General features: G+C 44.9%; 1 protein-coding gene across 1 annotated transcript in view; it reads right to left on the reverse strand.

Annotated features, from left to right (window-relative positions):
- The window catches only part of PLA2G4A (phospholipase A2 group IVA), a 698142-nt gene that overhangs the window by 595471 nt on the left and 82054 nt on the right, over positions 1-20617 (reverse strand). Inside the window, exon 2 of the mRNA XM_069231997.1 lies at positions 17938-18081. Coding sequence (XP_069088098.1) covers positions 17938-17970 — 33 coding nt within the window. The 5' untranslated portion in view covers positions 17971-18081. The remainder of the gene's footprint in view (positions 1-17937; positions 18082-20617) is intronic.

Here is a 20617-nt window from a genome sequence, read left to right on the forward strand (position 1 = left end):
GCGTCGACGCCATTTGCAGGCTTCTGGCTCTTCGGTCTCTTAATGTCTTTCTCGACCGAAACGCTCGACAGGCTTCACAAGTATCTTCCTTGTGCTCGGGAGACAAGCACAAGTTACAGACCAGATGCTGATCCGTATACAGATACTTGTTATGGCATTTTGGGCAGAAGCGGAATGGGGTCCGTTCCATCAGCCTTGAAGTCACATGTGGCTGGGCCGACCAGGCCCCGACGGGGGATCGAAAAAAACCCAAAGGGCCACCGGAGCTCTTCAGAATTCGGTGTCGATTTGTTCTAACTAACCCGATACCGAACGCAAACAATACCGACGGTTTTTTCCGAGATTCTAACTAACTTTCCGACCCGAAACATGGAGCGAAAAGGAACACGTCCGAACCCGATGGCGGAAAAAAAACAATCTAAGATGGAGTCGACGCCCATGCGCAATGGGAGGAGTCCCTCTGTCTTGTGACTCGAAAAGACTTCTTAGAAGAAAAACAACTTGTAACACTCCGAGCCCAACACCAGATGGCGGACTGTGCACAGCATGTGTATCTGCAGCTACACATGCCATCGAACATATATATATATATATATATATACACACACATACACATATCTATGTATATATCCATAGATATCTGAATAGAAGAGCAATAAAAAGCTGTGTGGCAGAAAGTCCTGACACAATCTGTTTTGTTATTATTTTGAAGTCTACGACATGTTAACACAATATAACAAAGCGAATAATCTGAAGCACATAATTAGAGTAAAACACACTGTGATATAAAATTAGATATTAACGAGACTAAGAACCAATATCGAACATACCTCGAGTGTGGGGGTGGGATGTGTAAGAGGCATCGAAATAGATGTAGAAATAGATGCCTCAGCACTGCCTGTCCCACTGCTGTATCGACGTTGTTAGTTTCCTCAAGACAGTAATGCCTCGTAAATGTATGCTGGCTGGACCATGTTGCTGCTCTACAGATGCTATGTAGTGGTACAGCTGCAAAGAGTGCAGCTGAAGTGGCTACCGATCTTGTAGAGTGGGCTCTCACCTTGGTGTGGAGCGGTTTTCCTGCTTTTGAATAGCAGAATTGAATTGCCAGACCAATCCATCTTGCTATACTCTGTTTGGACACCGCGTGCCCCTTTCTTGTTCCGCCAAATGCTACAAATAATTGATCAGACTGGCGGATGGCTTGAGTTTTCTGTAGATAAAACTTTAAACATCCTTTAATATCAAGGGAATGTAATGTTTTTTCGGCTACTGTTTGTGGATTTGGAAAAAAGGTTTTTAAGATGATGGTTCAAGTGAAACGTTGAGGGAACTTTCGGGATGAATTTAGGATTTGTTCGCAGGATCACACCTGAGTTTGTGAATTGGAGGAAAGGCTGTTTGACAGTGAAAGCCTGAATGTCGCTGACTCTTTTGGCTGAAGTAAGAGCTAGCAGTAACGCTGTTTTCCATGAAACGAATTTTAGATCAGCTTTGTGGATCGACTCAAAAGGAGCTTTCAGGAGCTGCATCAAAACAACATTCAGGGACCATAGTGGTGGAGGTTTTCTAACTGGCGGGAAGACCCGAAAAAGGCCCTTCATGAATTGCTTGACAATTCTTGTGGAACACAATGAGACTGTCTGGTGATCTGCAGTATCTGGAGATTGCTGCCAGATGTACCAGAATGGAGGAATATGCAATTCCTGATTTTGCCAGGAGCAGGAGATATGGAAGAATCTGTTCTGGAGTAGAGGACAAAGGATGTATATCTTCTGCTGCACACCATATACAAAAACGTTTCCATTTAAGTTTATAGGTTTTGTTGGTAGTGTCAGCTCTAGCTTTTGCCAAGATGTCTCTACACTCCGGGGAAATGCTGAGATTCAAGTCTTCATTGTATTCAGGAGCCAAGCCGACAAATGAAGAGACAACGGATCTGGGTGTCTGACTTGTCCCTGGTGCATCGTTAAGAGTCGGACTCTGTCCGAGTCCGATATGTGGCCGTTCGGAGAGCATGAGCAGCTCCGTGTACCAGACTTGTCTGGGCCATCTGGGAGCTATGAGCAGAAGGAGACACCCCTCCGACTTCAGTTTGTTGATGACTCTCGGAATGAGCGGGATCAGAGGAAAAGCGTAGGCATAAACTCCAAACCATCTCATCGAAAACGCATTCCCCCACAAATCTTTTTGGGGAAGCCAACTTGCGTAGAACTGGCATTTCTTGTTCTCGAGAGTGGCAAATAGGTCTAGGTTCAGTTTGCCCCATAATAGAAAAAGGCTGTTGAGAGTTTTTTGGTCTAGCTCCCACTCGTGATAAGGAATCACTGTCCTGCTCAGGGTGTCTGCTAGAACATTGCTTTGTCCTGGCACATGCTCCGCTTTGAGTGAAATATAGTGCTTGATGGCCCATATCCAAATTTGCTGTGCTAGCTGCAAGAGTTGTAGGGATCTCGTGCCTCCTTGCTTGTTAAGATAAAACATGCTGGTTGTGTTGTCTGTCCTGATTAAGACGCTTGAATTTTGTATCTTTGGCAAGAAAGCTTTTAGAGCTAAGTGTATTGCCTTGAGTTCTAGATAATTGATGTGGAGCTGACCCTCTTTCGCATTCCAGGTTACGCTGATTTGCAGGTCCTGGCAGTGTGCACCCCATCCTTCGAGAGAGGCATCTGTTGTTACTATGTAACCTGGTGTTTGAAGAAGAAATGACAGTCCGTTTGACAAACTGGTTAGAGTCGCCCACCACCTCATGGTGTTCTTCATTAGAGGCGTTATGCAAATCTTGTCTTCGAAGGAACCGTTGACCTGGGTCCATTGTATGTCCAATTGCTCTTACAGGGGTCGCATATGGAGCCTGCAATCTGGGACTAGCGGAATGCATGATGATAATATCCCGAGCAATGATTTGTAGATGCGGACTGAAACCAACTTTTTTCTGGAGAGCCTGTCTGCCAAGGAGGTTAACTTTTGTTTCCTCTCGTGAGATGGGTACGCTTTGTTGCGGACTGTGTCTAGTATTGCTCCTAAGAAACTTAATACCTGTTTGGGGTGGAGCGGAGATTTCTGGTAGTTGACTACAAACCCCAGGCTGTGTAACAATTGAAAGCAATAGGAGATATGACTTGTTACTTGCGACTTTGAGGGTGCCTTTATAAGCCAGTCGTCCAGGTAAAGGATGACCCAGATACCTAACTGGCGGAGATGTGCTGCCACCGGAGCCAACATTTTTGTGAAGATTCTGGGGGCTTATTTGAGACCGAATGGGAGAACCCGGAATTGGAGGAGCATACTTCCCACTCTGAACCTTAGGAATTTGCGATGGTTGCGATATATGGGGATATGAAAATAAGCATCCTGGAGGTCTAGGGATGCCATCCAATCTCCGGTATTTAACAGATGCAGGACATCTTGCAGTGCTACCATCCTGAACGACTGTTTCTTTAGAAACTGGTTTAGTGCTCTCAAGTCCAGGATGGGGCGCCAGTCTCCTGAGGGTTTCTTTACAAGGAAAAACGGGAGTAGAATACTCTGTTCTTTTGAGATAAAGGGACTGGTTCTACTGCTCCTTTTCTCAGCATCACTCTTACTTCCATGAGGAGTTGGTTCAACCTCGGGGGCGGTGGGCCCGATGGAGGAACAATTGGTGGTGTTTGTGTGAATTCCAGAGTATGACCTCTGGCCACTACATCGAGTACCCATCTGTCCGATGTTATAGCCTTCCATTGGGGGAAATAGGACGTGATGCGACCTCCGACCCTCGATGTTGGTTGGTGGGGAAGCGTTGAGATGATCGGTGGGTCATTGTTTTCTGCCTGTATCTCTTCCTCGGGCAGCTCCTCTTCCTCTAGCTGGATGTTTGTAAGCTGCAGCCGGTGGTAATCTATAATGCTGCTGTTGCTGGTGGTACTGATGTAGTGATCCTGTGGAGGAAGACTGATATTGGGATCTGTATTGTTGGTATCCACCTCAAAAGGAGTAATTACCTCTACCCCTTGCTCCACAAAAAGGTTGTTTTTTATATTGCAGGGTACCTAGGGATTTTGCCGTATCGGTATCCGTCTTGATAGCCTGCAACAGGTCGTAGACATGTTTACCAAACAAACTTTCTCCATCAAAAGGCATGTCGAGAACACGACTCTGGACTTCTGGTCTGAATGAAGTAGCCTTAAGCCATCCTTGCCTGCCCAGGACTGCTGCGCCAGCTAATTGTCTGAAGCCAGTGAGAGAAATGTCTATTGCACTGTCTATAATCTGCGCGGAGACCCTTTCTCCCTCCTGCAAGACCTTTTTTGCTTCCACCTTGACGTCTTCTGGCAGTAGATCTAAAAAGGCAGACATGTCTGCCCACATCTGGCGATCGTACCTTCCCAGGATGGCGAGGGAGTTAGCCGCCTTAACTGTGACTGCTGCAACAGAGAAGAATTTCTTGCCGATATTGTCTAATCTCCTTCCTTCCTTGTCTGGGGGAGATGCTATAGGTGCGGAGGGGTTTTTGGAACGTCGCTTAGCCGCCTGTGATATAACAGAGTCAGGTTTCGGCTGTGAGACTAGACAGGCCGGAGAATCATCTGGGGCCTTGTACTTTTTCTCCAGTCTTGGCATTTGTGAAGGCACTGTTGCCGGATTTTTCATTGCCTTCAAACCCTCCTGCCATAAGAAATCTACAATGGGTATGGCTCTTACAGATCGCTTTGATGGCTCTTTGAAGTCGTACAAAAAACATTCGGTTTCATGAGAAACAATTGTAAGGCCAAAACGTTTTGCCGCTCTCTCTATTAAATTATGGAAACCTCCTATGTCCTCTGGAGGAGAATCTACCGGACCTGCTGGCGGTGGAGATGGTGTGGGGACGAGATAATCATCCCATTCACTAGCCGCCAAATCTCTTAGCTCACCCTCTTCCCTTTCGTTGTCTGATGAGGGGTGAGCTTCCTGAGTTTGGCTAGTTCCCGGTATGCTAGCCTGTGGTGTTTCCGAAAGATTAGTAGTCTGAGTTTGCCGAGGTGTCTGGTAGCTCTCAGGTCTAGGTGGCGTGGACTGAGTTGATGGTGGAAACCTTTTATAGTAGTCATTCAACATATATTGTAGATCTGCTACTAGTGTGCTAGGCATAGCGAGGGGCGATGGTTGTTCTGCCTGTGGATAAGATGTGGAGGCATAACTAGGCTGGTAATGCTGATCCTCCTCCTCCTCCTCAAACTCTTGGCATTTGACATTGAGTTGGGACGGGCTACTAGCTGCCCCAAACATTCTGTCGTTTTGAGAGTATGCATCATAGTCATCATCATCTAAAAGATGTTGTGGTGGATATGGCAACACTTTACTTGGTGAGGTATGCATTGGCAGAATATTAGACGCCTTGTCCCCCATGTTAACAAGTGAAAGGGGTAAGAATCTGGTGGAGTCGTCCTGATGATATGAGGAATGGTGCGGCAAAGTATCCAGGTAGGTGGATGGCTTATACACTGTTAGTGCTGTGGACAATATGATCGTCGACGGTTCCCTCGTCGACAGATCTCTCGTCGACGGATCTCTCGTCGACGGATCTCTCGTCGACGGATCTCTCGTCGACGGATCTCTCGTCGACGGATCTCTCGTCGACGGATCTCTCGTCGACGGATCTCTTGTCGACGGTTCCGTCATTGACGGTGTCTTCGTCGACGGGTTCTTCGTCGATGGTCCCTTTGTCAACGGTCCCTTTATAGACGACGGTCGTTTCGCCGACGTATCTTCTGTAGGTGCCGTCATCGGCAGTGCCTTTTTAAACCTCATTGAGAGGTGCTTCGTAGATGAGTGCCCTGGTTGATTGGTGAACCCAGGAAGCCTCCGCGGTCGACGATGTGGTTGCCGACGAAGCTTTCTTAAAAAATGTTGCCGTAATTATCGTCGTCGACAACGGCGACGACGTCAATCATCGGTAAGACTGGTGTTGTGAACGTCAACGATACTGTAGTAGCTGTTACCGTCGACACAGTCGTCGACGGGGTGGTCGTCGACGGTTGTTTTTTCTGGCTCTTTTTGGGGTGACAGAGACAGGGATGCCTTTTTTGAGGTGCTTTTTCGATGCAAAGGCGTAGTAGGTTCTGAATGAACCTTTTTTGGCAAATGTTTCAATGTCTCTGAGTGGGAAACATCCTTTTTTGCCTTAGTAGAGACTTGTTTTGTCTTTTTGGGCACCTTCCTTGGTGGTTCATCAGACCCTCTACTTCTCTCACCTGTTCTTTTCTGAGGGTGAGAAGTCTGTGATGACGCTTCGCTGTCGCCTGACTTTCTGTTTTTGCAGCCATAAGAGAAGTCTACCCTCACAATCTTTGAGGGTTTTTTGACTAAAGGTGCGACCTATTTTGCAGTCTCTCACCTTGTGGTCTGGATGGAGGCAGTAGATACACTTCTTGTGGGGGTCATCAACATGCAGTCTCTTCTTCCCACAATTGTCACAGTCTCTGAACAGACCCTTCTTTGTCTTTTCAGACATGGTAAAGCTGTGGAGCTAATTTCCTGAGAGAAAATCAATCTTCAGTCAGAAATAAGGAAAAAACTGAGCAGCGCTCAGGGAGACTTCCTTCACACGACGTGCGGTAGAAAATCTGAGGGAATTCAGCCTCTGTTGGGAGTGTTTGGGAGGGGCTGAATCCTGATTGGTTGATACGGAAGTTTGGGTCTTTTCACAAAACAAAGTGGATAGACTGTAAAATACCCTATGAGGCCTACTGGGGCCTACTGGTTTTACTTTTACTGACTTACTGCTTATGTATTTAAATTTACCGTGAGGCTCCCACCTCGATGACTGGGATGATTCAAGCATGTGAATCTATGAAAGATCCAATGCTGGAGAAAACCACAGCTCTCAAACCTTCCCCAGATCCCCTTCACCTGTGAGAAGTGACAGAAGTCACTCTAGTAGACACCCCCCCCCCCCACTGAACTCAAGGAGAGGAGACTAGCCCTTGAGGAAAGGAGGGTTAGGTTGGGCCTTGGGCCAAAAGAATGCGGCAACAATAATAACAGGGACAAGGAGGAATCCTTTGACCCCAAAATCCCTAAAAGAGATTGTCTCTAGGTATAGTGATGGAGATGGCATTGACAAATGGTTTGCAGCCCTTGAGAGGGCTTGCAGAATGAGGAAAGTACCATCTCATCACAGGGGCTCTCTACTTTGGGAGTTATTTCCAATGAAGGGCAAAGATCCTCTTCCTGAGGGTGTGGCGGAGTCCTACACATATATGAAGGAAACACTAGTACAAGGGTTGGAACTTACACCTGAAGAATACAGACTGACGTTTAGGGTCCCCCAGAAAGATCAAAACCAGACCTGGGGGGGGGGGGGGGGGGGGGGGGGAGTTTGTGGACTGTCCAGTCAAAGCACTGAACTAAAGGCAATAAGGCGGACACGTATGATGGGTTGTACAATTTAATTATGAAAGAGCACATCCTAACTAACTGTACCATAGAGAAATTGTGTCAGGATCTGGTGGATTCTAAGTTGCCTTTTCCCAGACAGCCAGAGAAGATAGCTGAAAAAATGGGTCAGGTATAGGGTGCCCAAAAAGACAGTGTAGGGGTGACCAGAAAAGGGGTTCAAAGGCTTCCCAGCAGGGGAAAGAGGTGAGCAAGGATAAAGATAAAAAAATGAGTTCTCTAAAGGGCCCCAAAAGACTTTTGGGGGGGTCTCAAGACTTCTCACAATCCAAATGAAAGCAGTATCAGGGTAAGAACTGGGACCCAAAGAAAGCTTCAGGGTTATGCCATGACTATAATCAATCTGTTCACAAGAAAAATAGATGCAGCATGCTCTAAAAAGTCCCCATTGTGTCCCCTGCACTCCCAGTGAAGTGTCTGTTGGGAAATGATCACAACTTTTGCGTGACAGAAGTAGAAAGGAAGGATCATGCAGTGCTGGGGCTCCTTTAGTGGGTGTGCCTCCGCATGAGCACAAGCAACATATCAGGGAAGAAAAGGGGACCTGGATCCTAAAATAGTGAACTAAGCAGCTCCCAGAAAAACAAAGGGCAAGACGTCTGCTAAGGTAGCTTCAAAGAGGTCATAGGAGCAGGGGAAGACTTCTCCAGAGGGGGATGTCCTGGTACTTGAGAAGAGAACTGCATTCGAGAGAGCCCTGTCTGATCTAGCAGAGCTTCTTAGTACAAGGAACCCTCCAGAGAGGACCTATGCCAAGGGCAAAGAGAATGTCTACCCTTGAAGGCCTTAGTCAGCAGGCTGCACGGCACGAGGAGGGTGATATCAGTGGTATCCACCAGGTCTGCTGGGAGGATGGGCATCTGTACACTGACGCCAGGGGCCCCAAACAGGGGCATCCATGAGAGCAGTTGTCACCCAAAAGTACAGAGAGTTTATCCTCACATTGGCCCATGACATTCCCTTAACCGGACATCTGGGACAAACAAAAACCTGGGACAGGTTGGCTGCCCATTTTCTTCAGCCTCAGATGTCTGAAAAAGTACGTTTTGTGAGCCTGTGTGACCTGCCAAACCATTTGGAAGACAGACACACGTTCAAAGTCTCCCCTAATTCCACTACCTGTGGTTGAGACGCCTTCTGAGAGGGTGGAGCATTGACACTGTTGGCCCCATGGACCCGTAGACTGCATCTGGGAAACAATTTACTAGTGGTAGTGGACTATGCCACAGAAACAGTTCCTCTTAGGATGGCAACTGCTCCTGCAGTGGCGAAGGCCCTACTTGGTATCTTCACCAGGGTTGGGCTTCCTAAAGAGAAGGTGCCAGATAGACTAATTTTAGTTCTGCCTATCTGAACGCCATGTGGGATGAATGTAGGGTGAGTTACAAGTTTACCACCCCCTATCACCCTCAGACAAATAGGTTGGTTGACAGATTTAACAAATCCCTGAAAGACATGATAATAGGACTACATGACAAACTCAGAAGGAGGTGGGATGTCCTGTAATCTTGTCTGTTTGCATAAAGAGAGATACTACTAAAGTGGGTTTGGGGTCAGCCCTTTAGAACCTATGTTTGGTCATCCTGTAAGGGGTCCACTGAGTCTTGTAAGGGAAGGCTGGAAGAGGCCTCTCAAAGGTCCCAAGCAGGACATAGTGGACTATGTTCTAGGTCTGTGTTCACATGTCAGAGTATATGAAAAGGTCAAACAAGAACCTGGAGGCCAGCCAGGATCTTATCAAGCACTGGTATGACCAGAAGTCAGTACTGGTGAAGTAACAACCAGGTCAGCTGGTGTGGGTGTTGAAGCCATTGGCTCCCAGGGCCCTCCAGGGCAAGTGCACTGGGCCATATCCAATATTGCAGAAAAGGTAAGTCACCTACTCGGTGGACCTAGGTATCCCTATGAATTCTCAGAGGGTTCTACATGTAAATCACCAAAACCTCTACCAGGACATAGCTTACCTAACCATGCTTATGGTCACTGATGAAGGAGAGGAGGAGGATAGTGAAACCCTACCTGACCTTCTGCCAAACGACCCCCAATATGGATCAGTGGAAGGTGTAGTCGTATCTGACACTGTCAGTGCCCAACAGCAGGCTGACTATGGGCAAGTTTGCTGAGCTCTTTTCTTTAACCCCTGGTCAGACAATGTGGTGTACCCAGGAGGTGAAGATCGGCGATAGCCTCCCTGTCAAAAACAAAATATACAGGCAAGGCTTGCATAAAGAATTAGGTCAGTAAGATGCTAGAGCTTGGAGTCATTGAGTCTTCTGAAAGCCCCTGGGCTAGCTCAGTGGTGATGCTCCCCAAACCTCACTCAAAAGGTGGAAAACCTGAAATGAGGTCCTGTGTAGATTATAGAGGCCTCAATGCAGTTACCAAAACTGATGCTTATCCTCTCCTCAGGGTAGATGAGCTGTTTGACAAGTTCGGTGCAGCCAAATTTCTAAGTACATTTGACTTAACCTCAGGGTATTGGCAAATTGGACTCACCTAGGGAGTAAAAGAGAGGTCAGCATTTTCCACCCTAGAGGGGCAACACCAGTTTACTGTGATGTGCACGCGCCACCTTCCAAACGTTAGTGAATCAAATTTTCTCAGTCCTGAAAGACTTTAGTGCAGCATACCTTGAAGACATTGATGTCTTTAGCTCCATACCTGGGAGGACCACCCGGTCCACCTAAAAAAAATAAAGGTGTTACTGGCCCTGTAGCAGGGAGGCCTAACTATCAAGGCCAGTAGGTGCCAGATAGGGCAGAGCTCTGTTGTGTACCTGGGCCACCTTATAAGTAGAGGCCAAGTACAGCCTCTCCAACCAGACCATTCTGGATTGAGAGCCTCCCTAAACCCAGACTCTGGTCAGGACATTCCTTGGCTTGAGTGGATACTACAGATAGTTTGTAAATTATGGGACCATCGTGGCTCCCTTAACGGAACTTACCATTTAGAAACAGCCTAGGAAAGGTCATATGGAGCACATGATGCCAAAAGGCCTTTGACAGTCTGAAAGAGGCTATGTGCTCAGCACCTGTACTCAAAGCACCTAATTATACCAAGGAGTTCATTGTCCAGACTCTTCTGAACATGGGACTGGGACAGTGTTGAGACAAAAAAAAATAAAGAGGGACAGGATCAACCAGCTGTCTATATCAGCAGGCAGCTCCTCCTGAGAGAGCGGCGTTCGAGTGCCATTGAGAGGGAAGCCTTTGCTGTGGTTTGGTCATTGAAGAAGCTAAGACCATACTTGTTTAGGACTCATTTCAAGGTTCAAACAGAAAGGCCTCTCAGATGGCTGATGAAAATAAGAGGGGAAAACCCCAAACAGTTGCGGTGGTTCATTTCCCCCACGGGTATGGACTTTACAGTGGAACAGAACATAGACTAGGGACTGACCATGCCAATGCAGATGGCCTTTCCAGGAAGATGATAAGAACTAACAGGGTGAAGCTGCTCATCTCCTTTGGTTGGGGGGTGGGGTCATGTAAGAAAGTGCCTCTTTATGTTTGGTCACCCCCTCCACGTTTTGCCCCCAATGCTGCGTATGACTGTTTGTGTGTTGGAAGTCTGCTAACCTGTCCCCAGTACCTGTGGTATCTACCTAAATTGATTTCTCAACGTAGTTATTTCCTGATTGGCAATACTACCCCCCCCCATAAACCCCTGATAAATTGTACCCAGGGCATAGGTGGTAAAAGGGTCACCAGGGCTGCAGCACAAGTTTGTGCCTACCTAAGTGACACACACAAATAGCTGATTGCAGGCCTGGCAGTGCAGACTGCCAGAAAGTTCGACTGTGCCTTCAGCATGAGTGGCACAGCCCCAATCACTGCCTTACATATATCTCAGACAACCTCAAGGAAGGCCTCTGCAGCCCAGGAGGCAGGGTCCATTATATTTAAGGTGCAGGCATGTAAGCACAAGCTTATATAGACCTATTTTTAGAAGCTACTCACACTTTCTGGCTGGGTTGGTAAAGAACAGGTGCTCTGTTCAGTCAGAAACTGAATTAGCAATTAGGATGCCTTTAAATCTTATTCTTCTCACATTTGCTCTGTGTTCAGAGACCGAGATCAAAAGTCAGTTTGTCTTCTTGCAATGCAATTACTTTTCCTTGGGACTGCAGAGTTTCAGGGTTTTGTATGGTAAACTGTATGACTCGTGTGACATTAAAGGATGTTGGTATAATTTCTTTCCCAAAACACATTTACATAACTAAGTCAACTTTACAAGCATTTGAAAATATAGTTCAGTAGCTGGGAAAGGCCATTTTTTGTACTCCTGTGAGATGAAAAAATATATTAATAGGATGAAAAAAAATGAAAACATTTTACTCGGTGATCTGCAAATGATAAGACATGTTTTCTGAAAGCCAATTTTCACTGATTATTGTTAATACACTATATAGTTTTATCAGTAAAGCTGGAAGTTAGTGGGAAGGTTTTTGGACATTTTTTGGAAATTTACTATTTACTGTCTATACATGACACATCATGCTTTAGTAATAAACTTATTAAAAGTAAGCGTTTAAACAAACTGAGAAACACTCTTGCCCTAATGGGAAAGTTATTAGTAAACGAAGAGGCAAGTGGATCATGTGTACCCTAAATGTGGGCTAGGTTTATTATACATGGAGCAAACGTTTAGTGTATTTTCTCAAACAAGGTGTTTTTATTTTTAGAACAGAAATGATGAAGTAACATGTTTGAATGTGCACTTATATGTGAGAATGAAGAAAAAGGCAACTCTGTAAAATACAATATTTGCCTAAGATCACACAATTTGAGACCCGTTTCCAGGGGGTCTGGTGTGTGTATAAGCAAAAAGGGAAGAGAGAACTCTAGTTCCCAAGCTTAGGTGGAGAGCAGCTCCTGTAAGGAGCACTCTGCAACACAAGCGACACTCTAGATTTGTTCACCTCAAATGTATGTTTATCTAGCAGAGTTTTAAAGCATAGTGCTATCCATGCCGAGCTAGATAGGGACAAAGTATTTTGCCATTTGTACAGCAAAATCTTTAAACATAGGACTCACACAGTGCCGTCCTCGTCGAGTTGTAAAATGACAAAAGCAATTTATCACTCATGGCTCAGTATTACAGCTTTAGACCGGTAAAATGGCACCCAAGCCAACCTGGAATGAGTAAAGCAACCCCTGACACGTGTTTCACTATCATTATAGCTCTTCAGAGAAGTATAGCTTTGTCCAGACACAAGGGAGCACCCAGTATATGTTAAAACAAAGCCCCTTCAGGGTTAGAGTGACACATAAAATTATGCAAAAAAGGAAGAGAGAACTCTGGGCAGTTCCCAAGTTTAGGTGGAACGCAGCTCCTGTAAGGAGCACTCTGCAGCACCAGCGACATTCTAGATTTGCTCATCGTAAATGTCTGTTCATCTAGCAACTTTTTTTTTGTTTTGTAAAAATTCGAATAATTAGAACCATTTGTCCATATAAATGTTACACAGAATTTTAAATAATTAAACAGATCATCAATGTATCACTTCATAAAAAACAATTACACTAAGGCAACCTTTACTGAGTGTACATTTTTTAAATACAATTCCCCAAGTTATCACAGGTAAATAAAAACAAGGCGCGCTCAGACACAGTATGTATTTTACTCTCACTCAAAATACAAAGAGATGTCCTTTGTGAATTTAAAAATACTAGACAGATGAGTTAAAAGGGGATTAGGTCACAAGAAGTTCTACTGTAGCAATCACGTTTTATTCTTCCTGCTAAAGGCAATGATTTGGCTCAGCCTTACTAGGAGCACTACCTGTCCTATTCACATCAGCATTATACTTCTGCACAGCACAATGAATGGGGTGAACAGTATTTAACTGGAAGGCTACGGTCTGGCTTTTCACCTCATACAGGCATTAGGAGATTATTTTTTTCCATAGTCCATTTTTTTCACAGCATCTGAGTTGATCTCTCGTTTAAAGCCATTCTTTCTGAACGCACCGCACCAAGTGTACTTTCCTTAATTTCTTTAAAGCAAAGGACGAGTTGCAAACGTCTTCCACAATACGTCTAGAAGGCAGAGGAACATGAATGTCTCTTGCTCCAAAGAAGTAGATTCTGGTTCTTGCACCAGGAATATGTTATCTATATGTAATAAAATAATATCAGGATGCAAGAGAAGAGCTTTTCTTGGCTGCTTCACTTTGATCAGTTCCCAGGGGAATATCTTGGGTCCCCCAAGCACCAGTCAGTGCGTGAGGGATACAGCTTGAAAGGCCACAATGTCCACTTTCAAACACTACCGCTAACTCATGGATCAGCGTACTGGATTCCGTGGAAAAAGGCAGTGCCCTCAGGCTTGGGCAGGTGCGCTACCTCCAGGGTAGGGGTGGGGGGGGGGCAGAAATCCCACTAGCACTGGGAACATTTGCCTTTATTGGAAACAAATGGAGTGGGAACAACCTTCTTGGCATTGAGCTGTGTTCCGACACCCTAAATGGCACAACAGGTTCTGTCCACCAAGGGGGGCAGGTTAGGGGTTTTCCTTTAATCCACCCTTTTGAGGAGAAGGCAAAAAGCTCACTAGGGACTATCAAATGAATGGGGTGGGCATGGCCCACTCGAGCATCAGGTCTGATCCCCCACCTCCTAAAGCACCCAAGTGTCTTTCTGTTTTCCAGTGGGGCAGAAAGCTCACTCGACACAGGGATTATTTGAAAATAATAAAAAATATGGAGTGGGCAGCCCGTTCTGGTAGCAAGGCATGCCTTTACCCTCAATCAAAACCCACTGGATGCAAGGGATAGCTCAGACATATGTTCTGTGCTGACTGTGCCATAGGACTCCAGCTGCATCTGACTGACAAGCCTCAACCAGGATGAAACTGGTCTGGGGTTGCTTGTGATCATTTTTGGAGGGAGAGCTCACTTGGCAGTTCGAAATTAACTGTTCCATGAGAAGCAGGTCTGTACTGATGTGCACAAGATGGGCCAGTGTCTAGAGTGGCATGGTTGACAAAAAAACTAAAGATATTAGGAATTTCAGCATTTATTATTCCCATGATGAAGTTAATTTTGTTTCAGGTGACTGGCCAAACCTGAGTCAGCTATTTACTAACTGTTTTTATGTCCAACTATTGTTATTCACAAAAGCGTGAAGTCTCAGAATTAGCCAGAAAATTAATCATTTTTCAGTTGCGTCTGGGACAAAGTAAGAGCATTTAACCAAAAGTGACTTCAAATTAGACTAAAATTACAACTAGAATTTTTGAAATATGACAGTCATTTAAACAATATACTGTAACTCTATAAACAAGTAGTATTTAAGTGCACATTTACCATCTCAGCGTATACTGTAAAAAAAAAAAAAAAAAAAAAAAAGTTCATTTTCCTTTCAGAAGCTACTCAGTGTCTTTGTGGTCAGCACATGCAGGTCACTAACTATAGATATCTAAATTTCCTTCCTTCAACAGCCAGTGTACAGATATAGAGCTGCGGTAAGCACCTCTCAGACTCTCTCCATAAATACTCTTAAGTGTTTGTGCACTTTGGAAGTGGAACTGCTGCTCCAAATCAATTGAGGCATGGGTTTTGCAACAGGGACACGAATATGGATACGAGAACCTTAAATAGGGACTAACTGATGTTAGAGTTGTGGGCACTTGCTTGCAGGAACTGGCAAGGAAGCTGGTTAGGAGTGTGGGGTCTTCTGAACATTGAATGCGGTGTTGGGAAGGATGGGAGAGTTCAGGTTGGTGACAAAAGTTGCAGAAGGAAGCTGAGGTACAATAAATGGTGAAGGTATGGTGACTTCCCCAAGAGGAAAGGAGACGGGACGGATCCTGGAGCAGGTGGACTGTGAAGGGGATCTTACACCACACTACAGATCAATGGTTGCATCTCAATTATGAGGCTAGATCTCATCTGCAACAAGAACAGCAGGGCAGAAAGCATAACTGTGCAGTTCCTACAAACGAAGAGGGGAGTTGGGTGGTTGCTGGATCTAAGGGGAGCTCATTCTGCACGAAGAAAGCTGGTTAGGTCCTAGAGCTAAAATGCCCTTACACTGAAAAAGATGGGTTTTGTTGACGACTGAGCTGCACAAAAATCTTACAATGTAGAGCAAGAACTCAAATTCTCGACCTGCTGGAAAGAAGTTGAGCGGGATGATAGAATTCACAGGACACTTAAAGCAGGGTGGAAGCTTGGTTGATTCTGATATGAAGTGTTCTCATAATTTAAAAGAACTGTGGTGGATTCTAGAAGCCTGCACCTCGCAAAAGATAGCCACTGTGGTGGATGCTGCTGGTAGGGTTCTAGCCCTGCACAATGGAAACTCAGGTGGGTGCTGTAGCTGTGGTTGAGGTTCTGACCCTACAGAATGTGGGCAGTGGTGCACTTTGGAGATGTAAAAAGGGATTTTACCCTGAATAACCGAGAACAGGGACGGAAGCTGGAGATGTGCGATTCTTATCCTGCAGTGGGATCTGCTGTGGGCAACCCAGTGCAGTCTGGCAAACAGTTGCTTACTTATATAGTCAATACTAATGCCCTAAGAGTACCACAGTAGTCAGTTTGCTTTTCAGTATCAGATCCTTATGAAGTAGAACTCTACTTTAACTGAACACATTTAAATAATTGCTCTGTGTAATGGAATCTCTGACTTTTCTGGAGTGATCAACTGAGTCCCTGTAGAGTTTTTGGTCTCAGTTTATCGTGTTCAGAGACCACCTGTGATCAGAGGGAAGCACACCAGCACACTTTCTAGATCAGAACCTCACACTTAAAGACAAGTAGGATGATAAGCTTGAGTATGTGCATGGACGAGTGGTGTGAGGGCCACTCTGTGCATGAACAATATGAGAAAAGGGACAGTACCAGTGCACAGGGTGAACAACGTGCCCTAAAGCTCCCATTGATGGGGATTAATTCATGGAGGAGAAACATCACTTTAGGACATTTCCCTAAAGCTAATCGATCCCTAGTGTTTGAGACCATTCCATGCAGGTGACAGTGCCAAAGACAAATGCTTTCATCAGTTACTTTACAGTCAAAATCAGTTGTCTCTTATTACAACACATTTCTGAAGGATGAATATGCTTAGTTATACGTGGGTAGAACTGAGGGGATGGAGAAAACACAGACAGAAGGATCTTTCTAAGGCTAAAGAAACCAAATTACCAGAGGGAAGCTAGTAAATTACAGTATAACACAATATATGTTGAACAGATGAAGCGAATTCCCTTAGGGATGATGAAGACACCTCCAAAGCAGTGAAGTGAATGGACTATCCCAGCACAAAGACAAAAAGACAGATGTGCCCAGTTAAACACTGTGCAAATGCTAGGAAGAGCGAACTATTATATATGAATCATTCATCCAGGCAGTACAAGAGCTGCAGTGGCTTAGCAATCACTGACACTAGTTATAATGCAGGACAATGGGCAAGACATACAGGAGTTGGGTAAACTTTAGAAATTCACTTTGGGTGGAGATGGCACTCAGCAAAGAAAACCTACAAGGAAAGCACAGTAACCACAGGTTGGTGTCCAACATGCAGAATGGGAAACATGAGAAACCTTTGCACCGTAACCAATAAAGAAGAAAACTCAACTGTAAAGGCGGCAATATGAGCTTCGTGCTAAATTGGGCACAAATAATCTCCTCGAAATTTCTTAATTGCATCTTATTTAGTGTTTGTGATAAAAACAAAGCTGTAAAAAAATGATGTTGGATGCCATCTATTTCGATTTGGCTAACACCTTTTATTGTGACTAACATCTGCTGCTAGCTGAGGGTAAAGTGAATTGCAAAATCTAAGCACAGTATCTTTATTTTGCCTAGTCATAATGGGTACAGGAGCAGTAATAATGGGCACAAAAAATGTTTATGGCCACATTTACCATCCAGCCCAGTTTTAAATGAGACCTTTAGCTCAATCTACTGGACAGAGTGGGCACCTGGCAGGAATTGGTGCGATACACAGTAATTGAAACCAGGAACAAGGCAGGACAGTTTCCATGACAAAGACTTCGTAAATGAGAGACAAATGCAGACATCAAGAATGCTCCAGCTGTGAGTGAGCAATGAGTTCCACAAGACTCAGATCCAGAAGTGACGTGTAGACCTCAAAGTAAATGTCCTGTAGAATCACAATACATATCCAGGAAATACTGAGAAGCAAGAAGAAGCGAGGAAGTAGGGAAATGCAGAAAGGAATGTACGGAGGCTCTGGTTTCGGCATAAATTGAAATTATTTCTTTTTTAATTGACTGAAAGCCCATTCAAACTTCACCCCTCCTTGTTTGGTAGTTCGCCGCTCACCCATACTTGCTTATAAAGGAGCAGAGCGAGTCTAAGGATTCTGAGCCCTGGCAACTTGAAACAAATACATCTGTATAGCAACAATAAGGATAACTCACCAGAGATTGCAAAACTTGTACGTAAGGTCACAACTCAGAATTGAAATGCACGTCAGTTTAAAAACAGTAATTCAAAGGCAACGTAGAACCGCCCCCCCCCCCCCCCCAAAAAAGAAAAAACACACTTACTATAATGTTTTGGTACGGATCGATGGAAGCCATTGTTGATGCCCAGTAAGTAGCAACTCAGGGGAGCTCCAGTTTGATGGTAGGCCTCCACGGTTCTCAGTTGTGAATGCGTCCCGTTGCAGTAAGCAGCAGCACAGCCCAGACCTGCCAAAACAAAGAAAACCTCTCAGTTCAGCTGCTCATACAGGTTATGCTGGGAGAATTAATGAAACCCAGCATTTTGTTGCTTGCCGTGGGGTCAATTCAGTGCAACCCTTCGCTGAATCATACTTCACACAGGGATGAAGTCAACCATCACGCAATTTCCACATACCATTTTTGTTGTGACAGAAATTAAGAGAACCCATTCAGCTTTTCTCTTCGGCTAACAAAAGCCAGGCTAACACATAATTAGTCATTTTAAACAGGACCATAATCTCAAGTGAGATGACAGCGAGTGGCCACAATAAGAAGAGTATCTCTCTGACTACATCCACACCTCAGCTAGAGGTTTTTCTTCAACCACACTAACATGACTGTTCAATTCTCCTACAACACTAAGTGGAAGAAAATAACATTCATAAAGAAAAGACTATTTAAGCACGTATATAACATTTCTGTAAGCCCGCAAGATTTTACGTTTTGGAAAAAGACGTAGGTACATTGACGATTGGATAAACAATTATTATTTATTTAGACCTGAAATAAAATTCTTTGTAGGCTGCATTGTTTAAAATTAATTGCTTGCTCATTTTTGCTTCGTATCCAAAACATAGCATTACACCCACGCGTCTAACTTTCCATGCCACTTGCTCACCACATTTCCACACCACCTCATATAAACCTACATGTCTGGTGCTCCACTAACTAAAACTTGTGTTCAATAATTCTCTTAAGTGTGATTATCTCCTGCACATAGCTAAATTCGTGACAATGTCAACCTAGCCGACCGTCAGAGACTGACCTTCAACCAGGGAATTATCTGCAAAGCATTCTGTAACACTCGTGTAAAGTCTCTCTTGTCACATATGAAATCTGAGATGTGTCACTTTTACGCAGATCTCTGGCGCAGATGTTCAAACCTATGAACCATCTACTCGGCAATACATTTTTGCTTTTTCCACAATTGGTAAGCATGGTCATAGTATATAAGTAGGTCAAGTATCATCAAGGACTCACTCAAACTTGTGGCTCAATGGGGTGAAGCATCAGTGGAGTGGCCAAAAGACTTGCAGTACCGAGCGGGTGACATGTCCTTGCTGCCAAACTTGGATGTCAAGGAAGTAGTGTTTTGTAAACATCGCAGCCTGAGATATGTCAAGGACAGGCACTCAGAAAGCCAATGTAGTGGTCACAGCCTTAGCTCTGGAGGAATGGGTTCTCAGTCATTACAGCCGCTGCAACTTTGCAAAAAGATCTTCATACAAACCGCTATCCACCTCAACAGGGTCCTCTTCTTTCTAGCCTTACCCTTCTTCATCCTTGTGAAACACACAAACAGCTGGTCATCCACAAGAGGTTCCTTGGTAGGATCAAGATAATAGCTTAAAGCCCTTCTGGGGTCCAGCAGAGGAAGGCTCTCCTCGTTAGAGTTGCTAAGCATTTCAAATAACATAGGCAGGGTGATTGATTGAGTGAAGTGGAAAGCCTTCACAACATTAGACAAAAAGGCCATCAGAATTCTCAACACCAATTTGTCGGGAAAAGAAGGTGATGTAGAGCAGATGCATGGACAGTGTTGCAAGTTCACTTATGCGACAAGCTGAAGTAATTGCAATGAGGAAGAAAGTCTTCTAAGTCAAGAGATGCAACGAGCAGCTATGCATCCGCATAAGAAGTGTTCAGACCAAACTAAGGTCCCACTGTGGCATCACAAATGGTTTAGGAGGGAACATGTTTCAAGTCTTAAATAAACCTCATCACAATGGATGATTGTAGGAAAGTGCCTCTTTTTGACATGGTCACCCACCACTTTTGCCTGGCATTCAATGCAATTTTGACAGAAAGTGCACTGGGGTCCTCCTAACCAGGTCTCCAGTGCCAGATCTCTTTCCCTTCATCAGTACAATCATTCCCCAACTGGCATCACCTTTGGCACCCCTGTAATTCCCCAGTTAATGATGCACCAGGTACCAAGGGCTGCAGCATGTATTGCCACCCTCAGAGTCCCCTCACCTAGCTCATGCAGACTGCCATTGCAGGATGCATTTCTTGCTGCAGCTAAACGTGAAAACACGACATGGCACACAGCCTGTGTGCCATGCCCACTAACACTGCATTCAATATATGCAAGTCACCCCACAGCAGGCCTAAAGCAGGGTGAACTATATTACATGCGTGGACATATCTGCAAGAGCAGATATGCCCCTGCTACGTCTTTGTCGATTCTTAGACATAGTGAGTGATCAAGGAACCCAATTAAAGTACATGTGCTGGACACTGGTCAATACAAATTCCTCAGCTACATGATGACTTCACTAAAACTAAGGATGTTTGGTAGCAAATATCTTGTATTAATAAACTCACTGATTAATACATGCACCGGGAGGGCACCTCAGAGGTACCACCTGAAAAACCTACCAACTGCTGGTGTACTGGATGAGTAGTTTTTGCCAGCTTGCCACCAACAGACATGTTTCAGACCCCAAAGGGTGAAAGCCTCTGCTCTCAGGCAGTCAGGAACAAAGCCGGCTCTGGCAGA

Source organism: Pleurodeles waltl, chromosome 4_2 (genome assembly GCF_031143425.1).
Source record: "Pleurodeles waltl isolate 20211129_DDA chromosome 4_2, aPleWal1.hap1.20221129, whole genome shotgun sequence".
NCBI lineage: Eukaryota > Metazoa > Chordata > Amphibia > Caudata > Salamandridae > Pleurodeles > Pleurodeles waltl.